The sequence below is a fragment of the Neolamprologus brichardi genome, chromosome 4 (assembly GCF_056152115.1).
Source record: "Neolamprologus brichardi isolate AB-2024 chromosome 4, ASM5615211v1, whole genome shotgun sequence".
Taxonomy (NCBI): Eukaryota; Metazoa; Chordata; class Actinopteri; order Cichliformes; family Cichlidae; genus Neolamprologus; species Neolamprologus brichardi.
In genome coordinates, this window is record NC_142107.1 from 5,512,886 (window position 1) to 5,529,913 (window position 17,028).

General features: G+C 39.3%; 1 protein-coding gene across 1 annotated transcript; it reads right to left on the bottom strand.

Annotated features, from left to right (window-relative positions):
* Nucleotides 1-2,465: 2,465 nt before the first annotated feature.
* Nucleotides 2,466-15,355, bottom strand: nubp1 (nucleotide binding protein 1 (MinD homolog, E. coli)). The gene is made up of 10 exons (XM_006798047.2): nucleotides 15,284-15,355; nucleotides 13,372-13,476; nucleotides 13,121-13,254; nucleotides 8,200-8,268; nucleotides 8,053-8,085; nucleotides 7,874-7,964; nucleotides 7,632-7,786; nucleotides 4,760-4,870; nucleotides 3,676-3,862; nucleotides 2,466-2,824 (listed from the first exon to the last, which is right to left on the bottom strand). Exons 1-10 carry the CDS (start codon nucleotides 15,312-15,314, stop codon nucleotides 2,772-2,774), a joined length of 969 nt encoding a protein of 322 aa, XP_006798110.2. The 5' UTR covers nucleotides 15,315-15,355; the 3' UTR covers nucleotides 2,466-2,771.
* Nucleotides 15,356-17,028: the final 1,673 nt, after the last annotated feature.

Consider the following 17,028-nt stretch of genomic DNA (forward strand, 5'->3'; position numbering starts at 1 on the left):
TGTTATTTCCCAAAGCCAGAAATGTTATTATTGGTATCATAAGGAAGTGAAGTTACACAAGAAAAGGAATCTGATCGAAGACATTATGGCAGTCTCAAACTTTCATCATCACACATTTCATCTTTAAACAAAGTTAAAGTCCTTTTTTTTTAACAGCTGGTTTAATATTTTGCACAAATTCGATTACATGGCTGTCATGTTTCTGCTTTTTCATGTTAAGAAAGAGGCAGTGCCACATTGCACACTTTCTTCTGCACAAGTGGGCTGTTTTTCAGCTCAATCACACATGATAGATTTTATTAAACTATTTAGTTATGATTTGGGGACTTAATCACCAAATAATCTCCAAGGCTGCACCTTTACCTATTTGTCCCCTTAAGTTCATAAACAGAACAAACACAAAATTCACACAGAACCCCCCCGAATAAATGTAAAGCCTTCTCTGCGGGTCACATTGTGATTGCGAAGGTGCAGTCTTTGTGTTTTATGCACCATACTGTGAAGTTTTTTGGCAGGGACTAGAACCGGTTTGGCAAAATGTGACCATGTTTAGCATTGCTCATTTGCTTAGTAGAAATTGCGCTGCACCTTCTTTCTGTACCTGAGGAGCCAGTTTGTTGTTAAGTAATTGGGAGTCAAATGGTCTTATTGTTTATTGGTGATAAAGATTTTTTTTTTTTAAAATAATGGAAGAAAAAGCAGTTTTACCAGCTTTGTCTCACCTTTCCAACCGTTTCCTGGAGTGTTTTATTATGAGTAAATCTAACTTTACTCACAAGCTAAAGGTGAAGCTTTACAGGTATGCTTTACAATAAAGATATTACTCTTTTATGTATCATAACTGTGGGAAAGACATTAGCTATATGAGTGTGGTTATGATTGTTTTGTCTGCTTGCAGGATGCAGATACAGTTTCACATGTATTTTCTGCTTAGCTCTGGAGGAACTACAAGTGTGGAGAGTGTAGTGCACATAAGGACACAAACACACACACAGACTGTGAAACAAAAATTTCCAAACCAGACTGGTCAGTACACACCTGGCAAACCTGATGCCACACCACTGATACTAAAACAATTCAAAGAGCCAAAAAACAAAGAAATAATTTGAATACTACAACGCAAATGAAGCGAGTTTAATGAATGGATGCTGTTTTCATTTGGTCATCGGTCACATCAATAATTAGACATGAAGATTTTAACACAATTATGAAAAGACCAAATACAACCAGTGGTTCAAATTTGTAAAATGACCACATATTTATGACAGTTGAGAATGTGAAAAATCACCTAACCCTAAATGTAACTTTTGATCTCTGACGCTCGCTTTGAATTGCAAAAGTTGAACTTTGAACATTTTTCAATTAAAAAAAAACCAAACAACTTCTTTTCCTGGAGTTCGATGCCAGCGTTGCCACACAGGTATGAAAATGTATGTACAATTTAAAAATAATTCCAGAAATCTGCAAGTGTACATCTTTAAAAAGTAAAAAACTGTTTGGTTTAGCTGTTCTGTACCTTTAAGCAGCCCCTGCACCATCATCTGTACAGTAATGCACACATATGCACAGATATTGTTAAAATTGCACTTTCTGTTCACAAATGCAAGAAAATGATTTGAAATCAGCATATTAAAAAATAACAACGATGTGCTTTACTACTTTTTTCCCCAGCTTTTAATTTGTTTTCAGCAAATTCGGGTATAATTTCAATTATGTTTTCAGAACCTACCTGTACTTCTTTATACTTCAAAAACAGGAAGTATTTGGAGGGGATAATATAAACAATCTGCTCATTTGAAATGCAGAAGCACCGATATTAATGACGAAATAAAATCCAAGTTATTTTTTTCCTTTGTTGGCAGCTTAATCTGCACTTTGATCACAGTAACCTGATGTCATAAAGAGTTTAAACACAACAAAAAACCAAATTGCTGACCTCCTCTTAAAACAAGCATTACCACACCTGCTCAGGCACTGTGGAATATTTTTATATTCCTTTTCATCTACTGAGGGGATTGACATAATGTACACAAAAGCACCTGAAGCAAATGACTCACTCTGAGCAAATACAAGCTTAATGATGCTGTAGGAAAAAAATGGATCCTACAAACGATATTGTCAGTACAGGCAAAGAGTTTTCTGCTGCATATCTTTTCCTTTTTGCCACAGAGCTTCATTCATTCCACCAAAAACGGATAAAAAACCCATGCAAACGCCAAAAGTTGACATCTTGCATGGCCGGGCCTTTACTACCATTAACAGTTTTACTACCGTTTGTCTAACCTGCAGCTGGCAAACAGCCCACGACAAATGTGCTGTTAGTTAAAACTACAGTGCTCAAAATGATATTGCTTTCCTTCAAAACAAACAAAGAAACATACATGTGTAAATCATTGTAAACCCTGACAGCCTCATAAAGATCATTCCATAATGAGTGCATTCATATTCAAAACGGGCACAGGTGCTTATTTGGATGATGACTTTATTTGTTTTATGAAATGGGAAGTAATTTCAGTTTCTACAGACTCTTATTATGTATTCATTTCATTTACTCTCAGTAGTTCTTCAGGAAATACTGCTCTGGCACAGCAGCATCTGATCAATGCATGAAACCTATCACTGAAAACAAAGAATGATAAGATTTCTCTGACTGTCTAACAGAAATGCTGCGATTCTGATATGTACGAGCTCTTGTGCTCTTCGTGTGCCTCTTATTTGGTGCCCGTCTGCCGCCATGTGATCTGCTCCTGTATGGATGCCATCTGATGTGGTCAGGTTGTGTTTTGCTCCTCTGTTTCCCTGTTGGAGCAGTAATCCTGGATGGCTTTGGGGGAAAGAGAAAGAGGAGAGAAGAGAATGATGATGATAAATGAGATTTGATGAAGCTGATAAATAAATGTGCGTCAATTGATGGTTTCCGTGAATCAGCTGCTACGCAAACCGCATTAGACTCCACAAACTTGATCTCATGCTTTAAGCATAATTGAATTTCGATACAACTCCCACTGTTCCTCTTTTGATTGGCTGCTTCCCATTTATACAGCGACCGCTTCCTCTTTCATTGTTTAATCAGGAATTGAGCCGTCAGCTAAATGATCCAGTCATCAAAACCGGCAGGGGTCTTCACTGGAAGGAGGAATACGCCTGACTGTGCATCTAACTTCCTTCTTAAGAAAAATGCAAACTATGACGTATGAGGTGCCAAAGGGTTTGTTTATGATGTGCAAATAAAAGGGTGGGAGTCGTAAAATGCAGAACTCTATACTTGGCACATCTCCTGGATCCCTGCTTTGACTATCTGACCACTGTGTGTATTTACAACTGAGAGAAAACAAAGTCCACATGACAGCTCTACAGTAACATCCTGAGCGGTGGGGATAGTGTTGACATTGCTGCAAGTGAGCTGAGAGGATTTCTTTTTGGTTCTTGTTGTTTTGGCAACAGTTTCACACCATCTTCCCATTCACCAGTTTTGGCATCCTGTGACTTCGCCCACTTCTCAAAACCTCTATTCTATTTGCAGGATTGCCAGCTGACGGTCAGAAGGGGATTTCCAGGCAAGTCCAGCTGACCTTGACGGCTACACTTAAGTCACACAAGATTTGTTTTGGCCTTTCATGGTTACTGATTGTACGATGCTCATTTGTGTGGGTCTCTTTCTAAAAACAAACTCACTTTTCACAATTTTCTGGTAGACTTCCGCAGCGGGGGAGTCGGGCACCTCGCTCAGGAAAGACCTGCCCTCGTCACAGCTCCGTGCTATCCTGGGATCTAGAGGCACCTTTCCTAAGAGGGGTAGTTTGAGGTCTGCACACATTTTCTCAGCTCCCCCGGTTGAGGGAGGGAAGATCTGTGACGTATTCTACAAGGAAGAGTTTAAAGAAAAAAATATGCATGGATCAGCTAGGTACTTTCTTAATCTACACATGAGGAATTTAGGATTGATTAACTGTGTAAACACGACATTTTTCCACTGGGAATTCTAGCTCGAAGATCAGGCCGTAACCCGGAAAACTAAAACACGCTGCACAGAGAGAGAGCAGATTTAAAAGGGTTGCTTAAATGGCATCTCCCACTCTCCCACATTTTCTTTGAAGTGTGGTGATTTCACTGTTTAGTGATAGGACAGGACGTTGTGGTCCTGTTATATCATCTCCTCTAGGCTCAATCTCCCCTCCCAAAAATAAAATGTCAGATGTTGAATAGAAAGGAAACGGCACAAGGCCCTCCCTTAAAGGGATGTAAGAGCCTCGGGAAATTAAATCTAAAAGGAAAAAAACAAGACATAAAAATGTAGAGAAACAGAACTTTGTTGATTTGATTTTGTGAGTGCAAGGTGTGCAAGGTGAGCTTGCTTGTGGTTGTGAAAATGAGTGCACTGTATCCTGTTCAGTGTATCTGCAGTATATCTGCACAGGATAGCAGGCGAAGCCTCCTCACAACCTGTTTTTTTTTTTGTAATGAGCTAAAATAGCACAGATGCGAGCACATATTTCAGACCTCGTTCCTCTTTTCTGTGTGCTCCATTTCTTTACTTACCAGAACTAATCAAGCGTATGCTCGCAGTGCTTGTATACATTTCTCACCAGATTAGATCAGATTTGTAATTTTCTTTGTCAATGTGGTTCTCGTTTTTGCCCAATTATCTTATCCAAAAAAACAAAACAAAAGACAAAAAACATGTAAAATGAACAGAGACATGGATCTGGTGCATTTTTAGCTTATCTGTGCTTTGCACAGGTGTGTGTGTGAGAGTGACCTTGCATTTAGGGCAGACAAAGCCGCTCATGTTCTCCACCACCCCGATGATCGGCATCTTAACCTTCTGACAAAATCGGATCTCCTTTCGCACGTCCTGCAACGACACCTCCTAGACAGACGTGGAAACAGGAACCACAGAAAGAGAAAGGCAAAAGTGAGGGTTGAAGTTTGTGTGTATGTGTGGGTGGGGAGGGGGAGCATACGGTGGACAGGGAGGGGGACGCAGGACGTCTCACACACACACACACACACACAAATCAGTCTGGCTTGTTTGTTTGGTAATTCCCACCGGGTGTGTGTGGTCGGTCGTGGGTTAGTGAGATCAGGCGGAATGAGGAAGTGTGTCTGTTGCTTTCTGACTTCACCGCACTGAGCTTAATCTAAGAAGCAGGAAATTGGTGCTTCATTTCACCAAGTGCAATAAGAACTTTGACACAGCTTATGGTGAGGTCTTCTTAACTGAACACAAGTAGAGTAAGCCACATTTATTGACAAGGCGCTAAATGTTCGCCACACTAGATCCTGGGAAGAATCATCAGCAGGAAACATGACTGACAGAACTAGTACGGCTGCCGGATCACAGTCTTTTTACTGTCTGCATGCAGGACAACATTGGGTTAACCTCCAAGTATTTGTGTGTAAATATCATGATGCCCTGCTGGCAGACATGTTGCTGCCCGTTCAGCAAAAACACCGCCCTGTGCCTATCCTGTCTGTGGCTTTATCACACCAAAATCACCTTTACAAAACAGGTACCAAAAGTACGTGATGTCAGCAGGTGAAGCGAAACACTTTTGTGCCGAGTTGACTTCCTATTAGATACGAAAATTTATAGGAAACGCGCCGTGGAAGACAACAATAGAAATTATTTTTATTCTGCACAGCACAGTTTGTTGTCTACAAACATGCCTGTAAAAAACCTGTATAACATTTTATTGTGCGATGGGCTCTCGCTTTTCTTTTTACGATGGTTTCATGATGGAACAGCATCCTCTGTTGGTTGTGGTACGCTAAAAGCATCTCGTGAAATAAAGCAATTCATCTTCATTGACACTCGGCCACAGCGCCATGATTATGTGGAATTGCTTTATTGCCAACAGTAACAGCACCTGCACAACAATTGTCTTTGTCCCTTATAATCCAACCTATTAAACCCTGTCATATCATATTTTTAAAACACTATTTTTGTGCATTAATGTGTGCATTCTAAGAAAATCATTAGTGCGAGTGGATTCACTGTAAAGCCCTTACTCTGGATGATCCACGGACTTGTGCATTTGCTGGTGCAAAATTCAAATTTCATCTGTGTTTACGTTTCATAGTGGGCTGAAAAAGCAGGGGTCTCAAGGACATCCTAAACATGTCAGTATACTGTAAAGCCATAAAGGGGGAGCACCACCAATTCCACAAACCAGCAGCAGCATTAGTCATAACAGAAGGCAGCTGCATACGGCAAGATGCAACGTGCTGAGTTTTTTTTGTGGTAAGCCAGTTGCCTACCTGTGGTTTTCAGAGTCAGTACTACATGACTGAAATGACTCAACTTGTATACAGAAGTTCAGGTTGTTAAAATCATTTGGGGGAAATTTAGGGAATCACCAAGTGAAGTCCGTTGGACTGAAAGCAGACATATCTGTAGGTCAGATTTAAATTTAAGGCTGATAGCAGGTAGTTTTCATAAGTATTTGGATACATGTTTATATATTATTCTTTTTAAAGCTGCAATTGTTAACGTAAAATAGCTGAGCTAAAACTGAGTAGGTTTTTAATAACACTGAAACCTCTGAGTGAGAGTTAGAGAGCTTTTAGGACACACAGCTCGAGCTATGCAGCTAAACGTCGGGCTGCTAAAGTTTCAGTTTCAAATGAGCTCACAGATGGTTCAGAGTTAACTGAAAGATGCTGAAGTTTAGCTGCAGGTGTGTGTGCAAGCAATAAAGGGGTATCTTGAAATATAATGACTGGAATTTCCTTGTCTGGTTGTCTTTCTAAGAACTATAACTGACAGCATATTCAAACAAAAATGAGCTTTTCATAAAGTTGGAGGTTTTTTCCTGTGAAAAAGGAGCTTATCGTTCCTGCCGTCGCCAAGTGCTCACTCACATGGGGTCGTTTGATTATTGGGGTTTCTTTCAATAACATCGTTGAGATTTACAGAAATAAAACTGAACTGAATTTCCCCCAAACTGCAAATATAACGGTGTGCAGAAAGAGTTGAACGCGCACGGGCAGAAATGTTGAGAGCGCAAACAACACATTGCAAGCAAGTGCAAATGCAAAAAACTGAGCAAGAGGGGCTGCTATTGTGTGTGTGTGTGTGTGTGTGGATAATAGCAAACACTGAAATACAATTTTGCACGCAGCTATGAATTTTGCTGAAATTCAATCAATTACTCCTCAAAATGCAACACTTGCGCTCAAATTTTTTTTACGTGCCCTCAGAATAGTGGCACAAAAATAACCCCATACTCTAAGCCCTGGATAGCTGAAGTTTTAGCCACTTTGCCTTTCTTATTTCCATGTTCAGCTGGGTGAAGGGGCTTTAAGCATCTGATTAGCATTAGGTTACAAATGTTTTCATGGTGGTCATCCTGGAGTTTGTGTGTCTTCATTGAGCATGACTGCCTATGTGTGAAAACAGACATGAACATGAAACCCAGCGGCTCATAACTGGACATGTATGAGGATGATTGGCTGCTCATCAGTCAAACAACATCTGAGAATGTTTTATAAAAGCAGGTGTGTACAAAGAGGGAAAACCCTAGATTGCACCACAGCAGTGTTTTCAAAGGTTATTGACTTTAAAAAGCTCCCATAGAGCACTTCATATACTAACGTAAACCTGCTCACACTAAAGCCGAGACTTGTACCTGTGGTGTGGTGATGATGATGGCTCCATCAACATGGGTGGCGCTTAGGTACTGGACGATGGACAGGTGTTCGTCAGAGGTGCCGGGTGGAGTGTCTACGATGAGGTAATCCAGTTCCCCCCAGTCCACATCCCTTAAAAACTGCTTAATGATCCCTGATTGGACACAAGCACCACACAGGTTGTTGCTATGTGAGATCTGGAAACGTGAGCATCTCACATACACACATCACATAACCGCACCATTTTTCTTGGGTCCTCTCCAGATCACAGCATCATCGGGACTACTTAGCAGGAAGCCAATAGACATGACTGCCAGGTTGTCCTCCACATACTGCAACACAACGCAGAGGCCCCTGTTTTATTATGCTTAAATAAAGAAAATAATTTTAAAAAGAAATAAATCGTTCAAATCAGCTCACCACAGGGGACCATCCAGAGCCACTCTGGTGAACCTACACAGGAGACGACAGAAAAACAGCTCAATCTTTGTGTCCACGTGAGATTATGATTAAAATGTTGCACCTATATATATAACAGCCGTTTCTGACAGCTGCCTACTGACTTACTTGCTCTCCCTCTAAACCCATGATCCTTGGAATGGATGGACCACAGATGTCTACATCAAGCAGGGCAATCTAAAAAAGGAAAAAGAAAGTGGAAGCATGAAAAGTTGGAAGTCCAGTATAATGAAGGCAACTGTCTCCCTAAAGGCTACACAAGGCATTTCCTGTCTGCTTGACTGGGCAACACATCAAAACAATGGGGCTGTATCCTAGCACTAGGAGCCATCCTAAAGCATTGCTTTATCAGCATTTTCTCTGAGGAGCTGCTAAAACTTTGGTGAGTGGAATGTTTTGCGAGGGAGTGTCCAGTTGATCCCCTTACTATGGATGACATCATTGTGAATGAACCTTTGTACTCCAGTGGTTTATGGGTAACAGTCAAAGTTAAAAACTAACTGCTAAGTCTAACATGAGATTTTCTTTCAACTAAGAAATAATGATTTACGCAAACTACACTACGTTTTCATATGTCATGTTCACCTATATTCAGCCTAAAAAACAACTTTATGTAATACAGTGGTTCCTTGCTATAACGCGGTTCCTTTACCTTCGCAGCCTTGCTGTTTCGCAGATTTTCTTTGTGCAATTTTGCATGCTTTTTCCCCCAGCGGACTATGTTCTGTGTCGTGATTGGCTGTAGCCATTGTCACTCAATCTCGTGCCGTGTCTCCTCTACAGTACAGAATGCGTTCAGCTTGTCAAATTTACATAAATCTTCGATCGCCAGCAGTGTGACTCTGAAGTGCTGCACTGTATGTTTGTAAGTTTTCTCCCCAACAAACACAACAGCGTCGACGAAACGTTTTGCACCGTCAAAGGCAACCGCGGGTGCCTTTGGTTTCATTCTATAATACTGAAGTTATTTTTCCGAGGTTTGAAAGTGTTTAAACAAGAGAGAAAAGTGTGAAAATGTTCATGCCATCCTGTATCAACAGTGTAGTGACAGGTTTCACAGCCTTAAAACATCTATAATAATTGTTAAAAATAAAGTTGGCTACTTTGCAGATTTCACCTATTGCGGGTTATTTTCCAAACATAACTCCCGCAATAAACGAGAGACCACAACAGAAACTGCGCACATCATGCCATTGGCGCAGGAGGTTGGGAAGCGCATCTGTAACCAGAAGGTCACCGGTTCAATCCCCGGGCTCTCTGTCCTGGTTGTGTCCTTGTGCAAGACACTTCACCTACCGCCTACTGGTGTTGGCCAGAGGGGCTGATGGCGCGATATGGCAGCCTCGCTTCTGTCAGTCTGCCCCAGGGCAGCTGTGGCTACAACTGTAGTATGCCTCCACCAGTGTGTGAATGTGAGAGTGAATGAATAATGGAATTGTAAAGCGCTTTTCTGCCTTGAAAAGCACTATATAAATCCAATCCATTATTATTATTAAGTACATTCAGGTCTGAAGAGCAGGTTTTGGTTTGATCATTAATTCTGGCAAACTGCACAGATATTGCAAATTCATCAAAGTATTTTAAGCCGTGCAGATTTAAGGAAAGCAACATCTCTGGTATCACTGGATTGCCAGTTTGACACTAACAAAGTGTTATTAACAGAATATTTTAAACAGAAGACAGTGGTGTACATCTTATGGAAGAAAGATGAGGACAGACTTCTTAATGCAAATTAGAAAATTCTAGAAAAATGTCCGACAGATGTCTAAAAAACTGATTCTCCCACACATTATATCTCCGGGTGAGACAGCATTAGTCAATATGAGATACTTTTTTTTTTTTTTTAAAGAAATGCACATAAACTTAACAATATATACAATGATTTCTATTGAGATGCCTCTGATGCAGGACCGGAGCCTGACTTTCATTAAATTTAAAGTGCTGTTGAGCACTTTGCCATCAGAGGCTAAGATATTACCACCAATATTAGAAACTTTACTCTGAAAACAACAAGGAAACTTTACTCTTTAAGAGCAAAGAAGAAATTTGTTAGATTTAGTTCTTCAGCCTTCCTGAAGTCTTTCAAAGTTTTATCTTTGGACACTGGCTGCTTTTTCACTAATCTTCACTCCTGCCCTTCTCCCTGATACCTCTCAGAGGAATGTGTTTTTGGTTTGTTCAGCCACTTAACACTGACCTATGAATCATTCAAGCATATTTTATCTTTATGCACTTTCTTATTAGGGGCCTACCACAAAAACACATGATTTGTTCCCATTACTTTGGTTGAATCCACAAAAAATCCCCAAAACAAACACAAGACAATTTGACAGGAATAAAATAGAATTTTTGCACCAACATGGTGATTCACAAATAAACCCAGCAACGGCCTGACACAGGACCCAAGATATGAATCTGCCCCTCCAGTTTATCCATCTACGGTTCATTGAAGGCTCATCATGGTTTCAGTGAAACGGTGGCTGTCAAGAAGCTACTCTTTGGAAATGAGCTTGTGGCAGTAATTTGATAAGAATGAGAGATACTGTTAGATAAATTAGGACAAGAGGCTAACATATTACCTCCAATATTAAAAACTTTACTGTGGGGGAAAAAAACAACTCAACTCTTCCAGAGTAAAGAAGAAATTTGTTAGATTTAGAAAGTGGATATGTTCAATAGTTTATCAGTGGATACGAATAAAAAAAGCAGAATTATGCTGAATATTGTTAATAAGTTGTGAGATGTAGGATTGTCTGCTTCTTTTTAGTTCGTTGCTGCAATAATGAAGTGAATTCTTATAGATTTCAAAGTCAGTTTATGATGATTTATGATTTTCTCTCTCAGCTCATTTGAGAAACGGCATCAGAAAAGTTATCCAGCACTTCATTTCACGCGGGAGATAGAGCAGCAGATATGGAATTAAAATATCAGATAACTGATGCAGATTTACAGCTGAAAATGTTTTTATATAAAACAGCGATCACACCACCTGCCTGTTTGTACAGGTCCAATAAAACTACTGGTGGCGGCCACTGGTACCCCTCAGCCTCCTAGCAGATACATCTGTGGTGCCAGTTTTAAAATCCTAGTTGACGTCCTTCTTGAGTTATCGCACATGGATGTCCATGTCGCCGTCCGGCAGGAAGCCAGCAATGCCCCCATTAGCCTTTTATGGCTGCAAGTTAATAAAAACTTTAATGACTGGGTAATGCTTTAATGAGCTCTGTGTTAGCCGTGTCACCAAGACAGGTGTCAGTGATAATGCCAATAATAATAAATATTTGTACATCAAAGGATGTACAAATATCGAGTGTCAAGTTCGCTGCTTCCAGCAAACATACATGTACCACTCACTCTGCAACTGATGCAAGACAAATAAAAACATTAATTTGATTAACATTAATTAAACACTGTTGCCATGTTCAACTTGAAACTGTGAAAGCTACACAAGAAACTGGCGTATAAAGAGATATATCTCACAGAAAAACTGCAGGAGACATAGACTAATAACCTGAGGCATCTAACTCCATCCTACTGGTTAATATAATCTATCATTGTTTTGAATGTGACTAATATATTTCTTCCTGCATTAAGCTGTGGCATCTTTTAGAGTGATAGCACTGTGTTCCTTGTTAGCGCTGAGTTTCAATGATCGATTTTCCAATTCAAATCAATTTTAGCTTGAATAAAGTGATATTGATTTAAACCCTGAATTGATTTGTAAATATAAATGTATTTTGCCAGAAACGCCAGAATCTCAGGTTAAAGCTAAAACAGCAAATGAGAGCAGGTAAACAGATTCCACACAAAGCTCCACACAGTGAGTTGTCGGCTTTCTCACCCGACAGCACGTACACGGACACGCCGTCGGTGCTGATAGCTCACAGCTCACTGATTGTGAAGCTGCAGGTTTTGTCTCTCTCAGACCAAAATTCACTGAAGCAGCAGCAAAAGAAGATCCTTCTTACTTTTGCAGTTTTTCTTCCACCACGATAAAAATCACACTTCATGCACAGCTCTTTCTCTCTCTCAGTGTACTTCAAGAACAGTTTCCCATCTCAAATATCTGTTTTCTGCATTATTTGCTTGCTTATTACGCACCAGTTGTGTACAGCGTGTCGGCGACAAGGAAGCCTCATTTCTGCTGTTCAATACTGAAGAAATTTAAACTTTTTAAAATTATACCAAATTGCAAAACGTTTAGCTGTGCCTCTAATAAAACCTCTGTAACTTTGCTCTGCTTCACTTCAGCAGCATCAGGTAATATTCATATGTTGATTCATGTTTTTTTTTCAGCTTATGATCTACTACAGAATATTTTTAATGTTTTTAAATTAATTTAATCATCTGCTATAAAAAGCCAGGCCAGGAAAACCTTCATGTTTTTCTGCGTTTTATCCTCAGTTACTTTAACACAAAGGAATCTGCTGTGATGCTCACACCTCTGATGAAGTCTCACAAAAGTCAATACTAATAAATGATCAGAATGAAAATATTTCTGACTGTCTGAGGCAAAATTTCCCAGATTCAATTAAAATCGAAACCCTGTGAATCCGAATCAAACCGATTTTAGAAATCAGTGACGACCCACAGCCATGTTCCTTGTGTAATACAATTTACTTTCAGAATTCAAATATATTGTTACTCTATGTCTGCAGTGACCTCTAGTGGTCAGTGTATTTTAATGTTTTATATGAGAGCATCAGGATTTACACACACTAGCTACTTTGGACACCACTTGTTAATGCAAATATGTAAATTTAATAGCCAATCACACGGCAGCAACTCAGTGCATTTAGTCAATGCAACCTGCTGAATTTCAAACAAGTGGCAGTTCTCTGAGTGAAAATGCCTTGTTGAGGTCAGAGGTAGAAGGAGAACGGACCAGACAGCTTCAAGCTAACAGGAAGGGAACAGTAACAAAAATAACTACTCATTAACCACTCGTTGTGGGTGGCTGTAGCTCAGGAGGTAGAAATCATCTCAAACTCGATTCTTGAACATGACAATTACTGATATTCTGCATTACCTCCTTTGTGATGTCACTTGCCAGAGCGTGAGCCAAGTGAGCGCTAAAGGTGCTCTTCCCCACACCTCCTTTTCCAGACAACACGAGGATCTTGTGTTTGACTGTTGACAGCTTCTCTCCTATCTCTGCTATAGCTGCAGACACACGGGAACGAGATGTTTTAAGCTCTTAACTACTCCCCTAATGTATCTGCTGAAGCCCAAATATGTATCAAAATATTAAAGTGATGAGATAATAGCACACGGTCTTACCAGGGTCAGGGGCTTTTGTGGCTCCAGAGGCACAGAGTTTCTGGTTGGGACAGCCCTGGCATGGTGCAGACTTGCCGGCTTGCTCACTTGTTGTACCCGGACAGTCTAACAAGGATAAAACAGAATCCAGTCATCAAGATCTGAGCACCTTAAAGAGACCTAAATATCCTAGATCTGCTTCGAGTGGTTGTCGTTAAAATAAAATGCCCTTGACTGTCTTCAATATTCTTTCAAAAATGCTTTCAAACAGATGTCATCATAACTTTGAGATTTTAATGATTTCTTTAAACTGTTCCTTTTCCACAGTGGGACAATTGTACAGCACACATCTGCCTTTAGAAACAATAACTAATTGCACAATTTTGGAATTTTCTTTAATCCATACAGGGTCAAAAATATACATGTAGCATCAAATATATACACACACACACATTCATTTTAATGTTTTATAAATGATGCTTAAGGTTCTTGACAAGGCCAAGGCCTGTTAACTCATTAGTGATCATGATTGACTAAACCTAGTAGTTTGTTGTTGCTCACATAAAAATGATTTTCTTTGACAGCATTCAGTAGACTGACCAACACTCAGAACAATGGGAAAGTCCCAGGAACTCAGTGAAGACCTAAGAAGGAGAATTTTAAATCTACACATATTGAGAAGGTCTCTTGGAGCCATTTCTAAACAACTGCAGCTTCCAAGATCTCAGTTTAAAGAATTTTATGTAATTGCCAATTTTGCCAATATCTGAAAAAATACCCAAACCGTGACCCTCAGGTGAGAAATTGGTTCAGATGTTCAGGAACAATGCAGGAACCACTAAGGATCAAGCCTGCCGTAAAGTAGAAACTGCTAAAACACCAGCATCACTGTTCACAGTAAAGCGTTTTACTGTGAGGGTGCCAACTAAGAAAGAAGTCCCTGCTCCAAAATCCACACCTTCAAACTTGACTGAAATTTATGAAGCGGACAAAATTATGAAGGAGGATTACCTCCCAAGTCTTCAACTTTACCTTACATCAGCAGCTAATCTGGTAGCAGTTGGGTGTTCTAACAGGAAAATGAAGCCAAACACACAAACTGGTTTTGGAATGGATAAAGCAGACTAATATTAAGTCTTCCCGAAGCCCCAACCTCAACCCTACTGAAAATTACTACTTTAAAAGCCAGGTCAAACAAATTTAAATGATCTCTAGCAATCCTGCCCAGAAGAGTGGTCAAATATCCGGAAAGAACTGTTCTAGAAGATTCTTGATGGGTACCTTATTACATCTAGTTTTGCTAAGGGATCGTGTAATACCAAAAGAAAAGCTGCTCTCATGCGATGGTCCTTTAAAATCATTTATATGCAGCTTAATATAACATTCAGCCAAGATACTACTAAAATGACTTTATTAAAACGTATTCACATAATAAATTATACAACTGCGTAGAAGACTGTCATTGTGACTCAGCAAAACTGGAAGACGTACTGCGATACCCGTTTAAATTCCCTTGTGTGGATATTATGCGCATTTTGACCACAGCAATAAAAACAAACAAGCAAGCTAACAAACAAACACACAAACAAACAAACACTTTAGTGATACATCAAACGATGTCTGATAAGCTTCTAAATAAGCATTACATTCAACTTTCCGAATATCCCGAATTCAACGAATAAATTCATTAAATTAAATTACAACACCTTGAAAATTAATTTATCTAAAACATCCTTATTAATATCCTTTCAAACACAGACTCAAAGCTATTAATGTTGATAATTCCAACAGAGATAACGGAAGAGGAACAACCGCCGTGTGTTTAACAATCACCGCGACCTTACAGTTAAAAGTAAATTCCTTACATCCACACACAACTTGAACAACATGACTGAGGTATTAAAACTCAAGAAAAGTAAGTTTAAGGGCTTACGCTCTGGAGCATTTTCTGGTACGTCTGCCATGTTTGCAAGGTGTCCTCCAATTAAAGTCTTCCCCTCCAAACGTTCCGGATACGCAACGTGAAACGTCGATTCTATTCTTGTACAGTTTTAAACAGTTTTATCGAGGGACTGTGACAACAGCACTCAATGTACTCAATACAGTACTGAGCACAACAATAAATATGGAACTAAATAAATAACTACATACATACATACATAAACAATAGATATATCATTTGTACCGGTCTTGTGAATACAAACACTCAGGATCGGTTTGAGGAATTTTTCCTTACATACATCAGCTTGTGAGGCTTTATTTCGAGCATGTTACAATCGTAAAGCAGCTAGATAAAAACTAAAACAAAACAAAAACATAAGAAAGGGAAAAATGAAAAGGATAGGACATAAGGAAATTATAACAAGAAAACATGATAAATTAAAGAAGCAGGAAGAAGCATATTTTTATTTAATCCAGTATTCTCCACTATTTGTTATTAATTATGATCACTGTTACTTCCTGTTTATATCTTGTCCAAATCCCGCGAAAAGCAACAACAACACACTGGCCACTAGAGGTCAATGTAGACATAGTATGACAATTTCAAATTCTAAAACTACTACTGCAACCGTTCACAAGATTTTCAAAAAACCTTGAGGTCAAGGTCACTGAGATTTGAACTCTAAGATTTTTAGTGAAGGCACCTCTGGTATCAATCTGAAAATCCTATGGTGTGCTGTCGGATTCAAAAGACTTTCAGAAAACCTGATCTCTGACTTTGACCTTGAGGTTGAGGTCACCGGGGTTAAAACTCATTTTTAGTAGATACACCTGTGATATCAGTCAACTTAGGTGTACAATACTGATGAGGTAAAAAGTTTCACCGTTACACGAGGAAGACAACCCTATCGCTCTTAAAAATGCCACAGCTGCATCAAGGAGGCAATTCATTTGTTAAATTATATTCACAAAGATGTTAAATTACACTAATCAGTAATAGGATAGAGTTAGATAGCCTCAGGTTATTAATCAATGTCGACTGCAATTTGTCTGTGAGATAAACTTTGAGGACAATTTGTGATTGTTTGAGTAATTCTTTGTTGTAACAAAGACATATTAGCATTTTAACAATTTATTCATTAAGTGAATATGATGGCCTTTCACACAGATGTGTTACAGAAGAAAATAACTTTTGATAATGACTTTTTCTATCCATGGATGGGAATTGTATCACTAGAAGCTAACAGAGACACATGCTGTGGTAATGGTGGACCTAATGTAGTTAAAATTTTAATTAATGCGTTATCTTATAATGTAAGATAATATAATGTTATAAAAATGGTGATAATGCCACATTTCTATGGGAATATACACAGTACACGGAGAAAAAACCTAATGGACTGTTCTAAAACAACTTGTGTGTCCACCAGGGAGCGGCGTTGTTTTAATTATGCTCCAACATGTGCTGGGGGTGGGGGTGTGGGATATAAATTTTCAGGTTTAGAAGTCTTGAACTGAAGTTGCAGGTGTGGACAATTAATTTCTCGTAAGGGGATATGTGAGAATCATGGACTGTTGTGGAGGGCCGGTACAACACGAGATTAAGAAAATTAAAATTGAGCAGAACTCAGTTCAACTTATTGTGTCTCTCATGTGACCCCTTGAGAAAATGAATTTCCCACTCCTGATTCATAGTGTATTGTAATAGCTTCCCATATCGATCCTGGAAGGAAACAC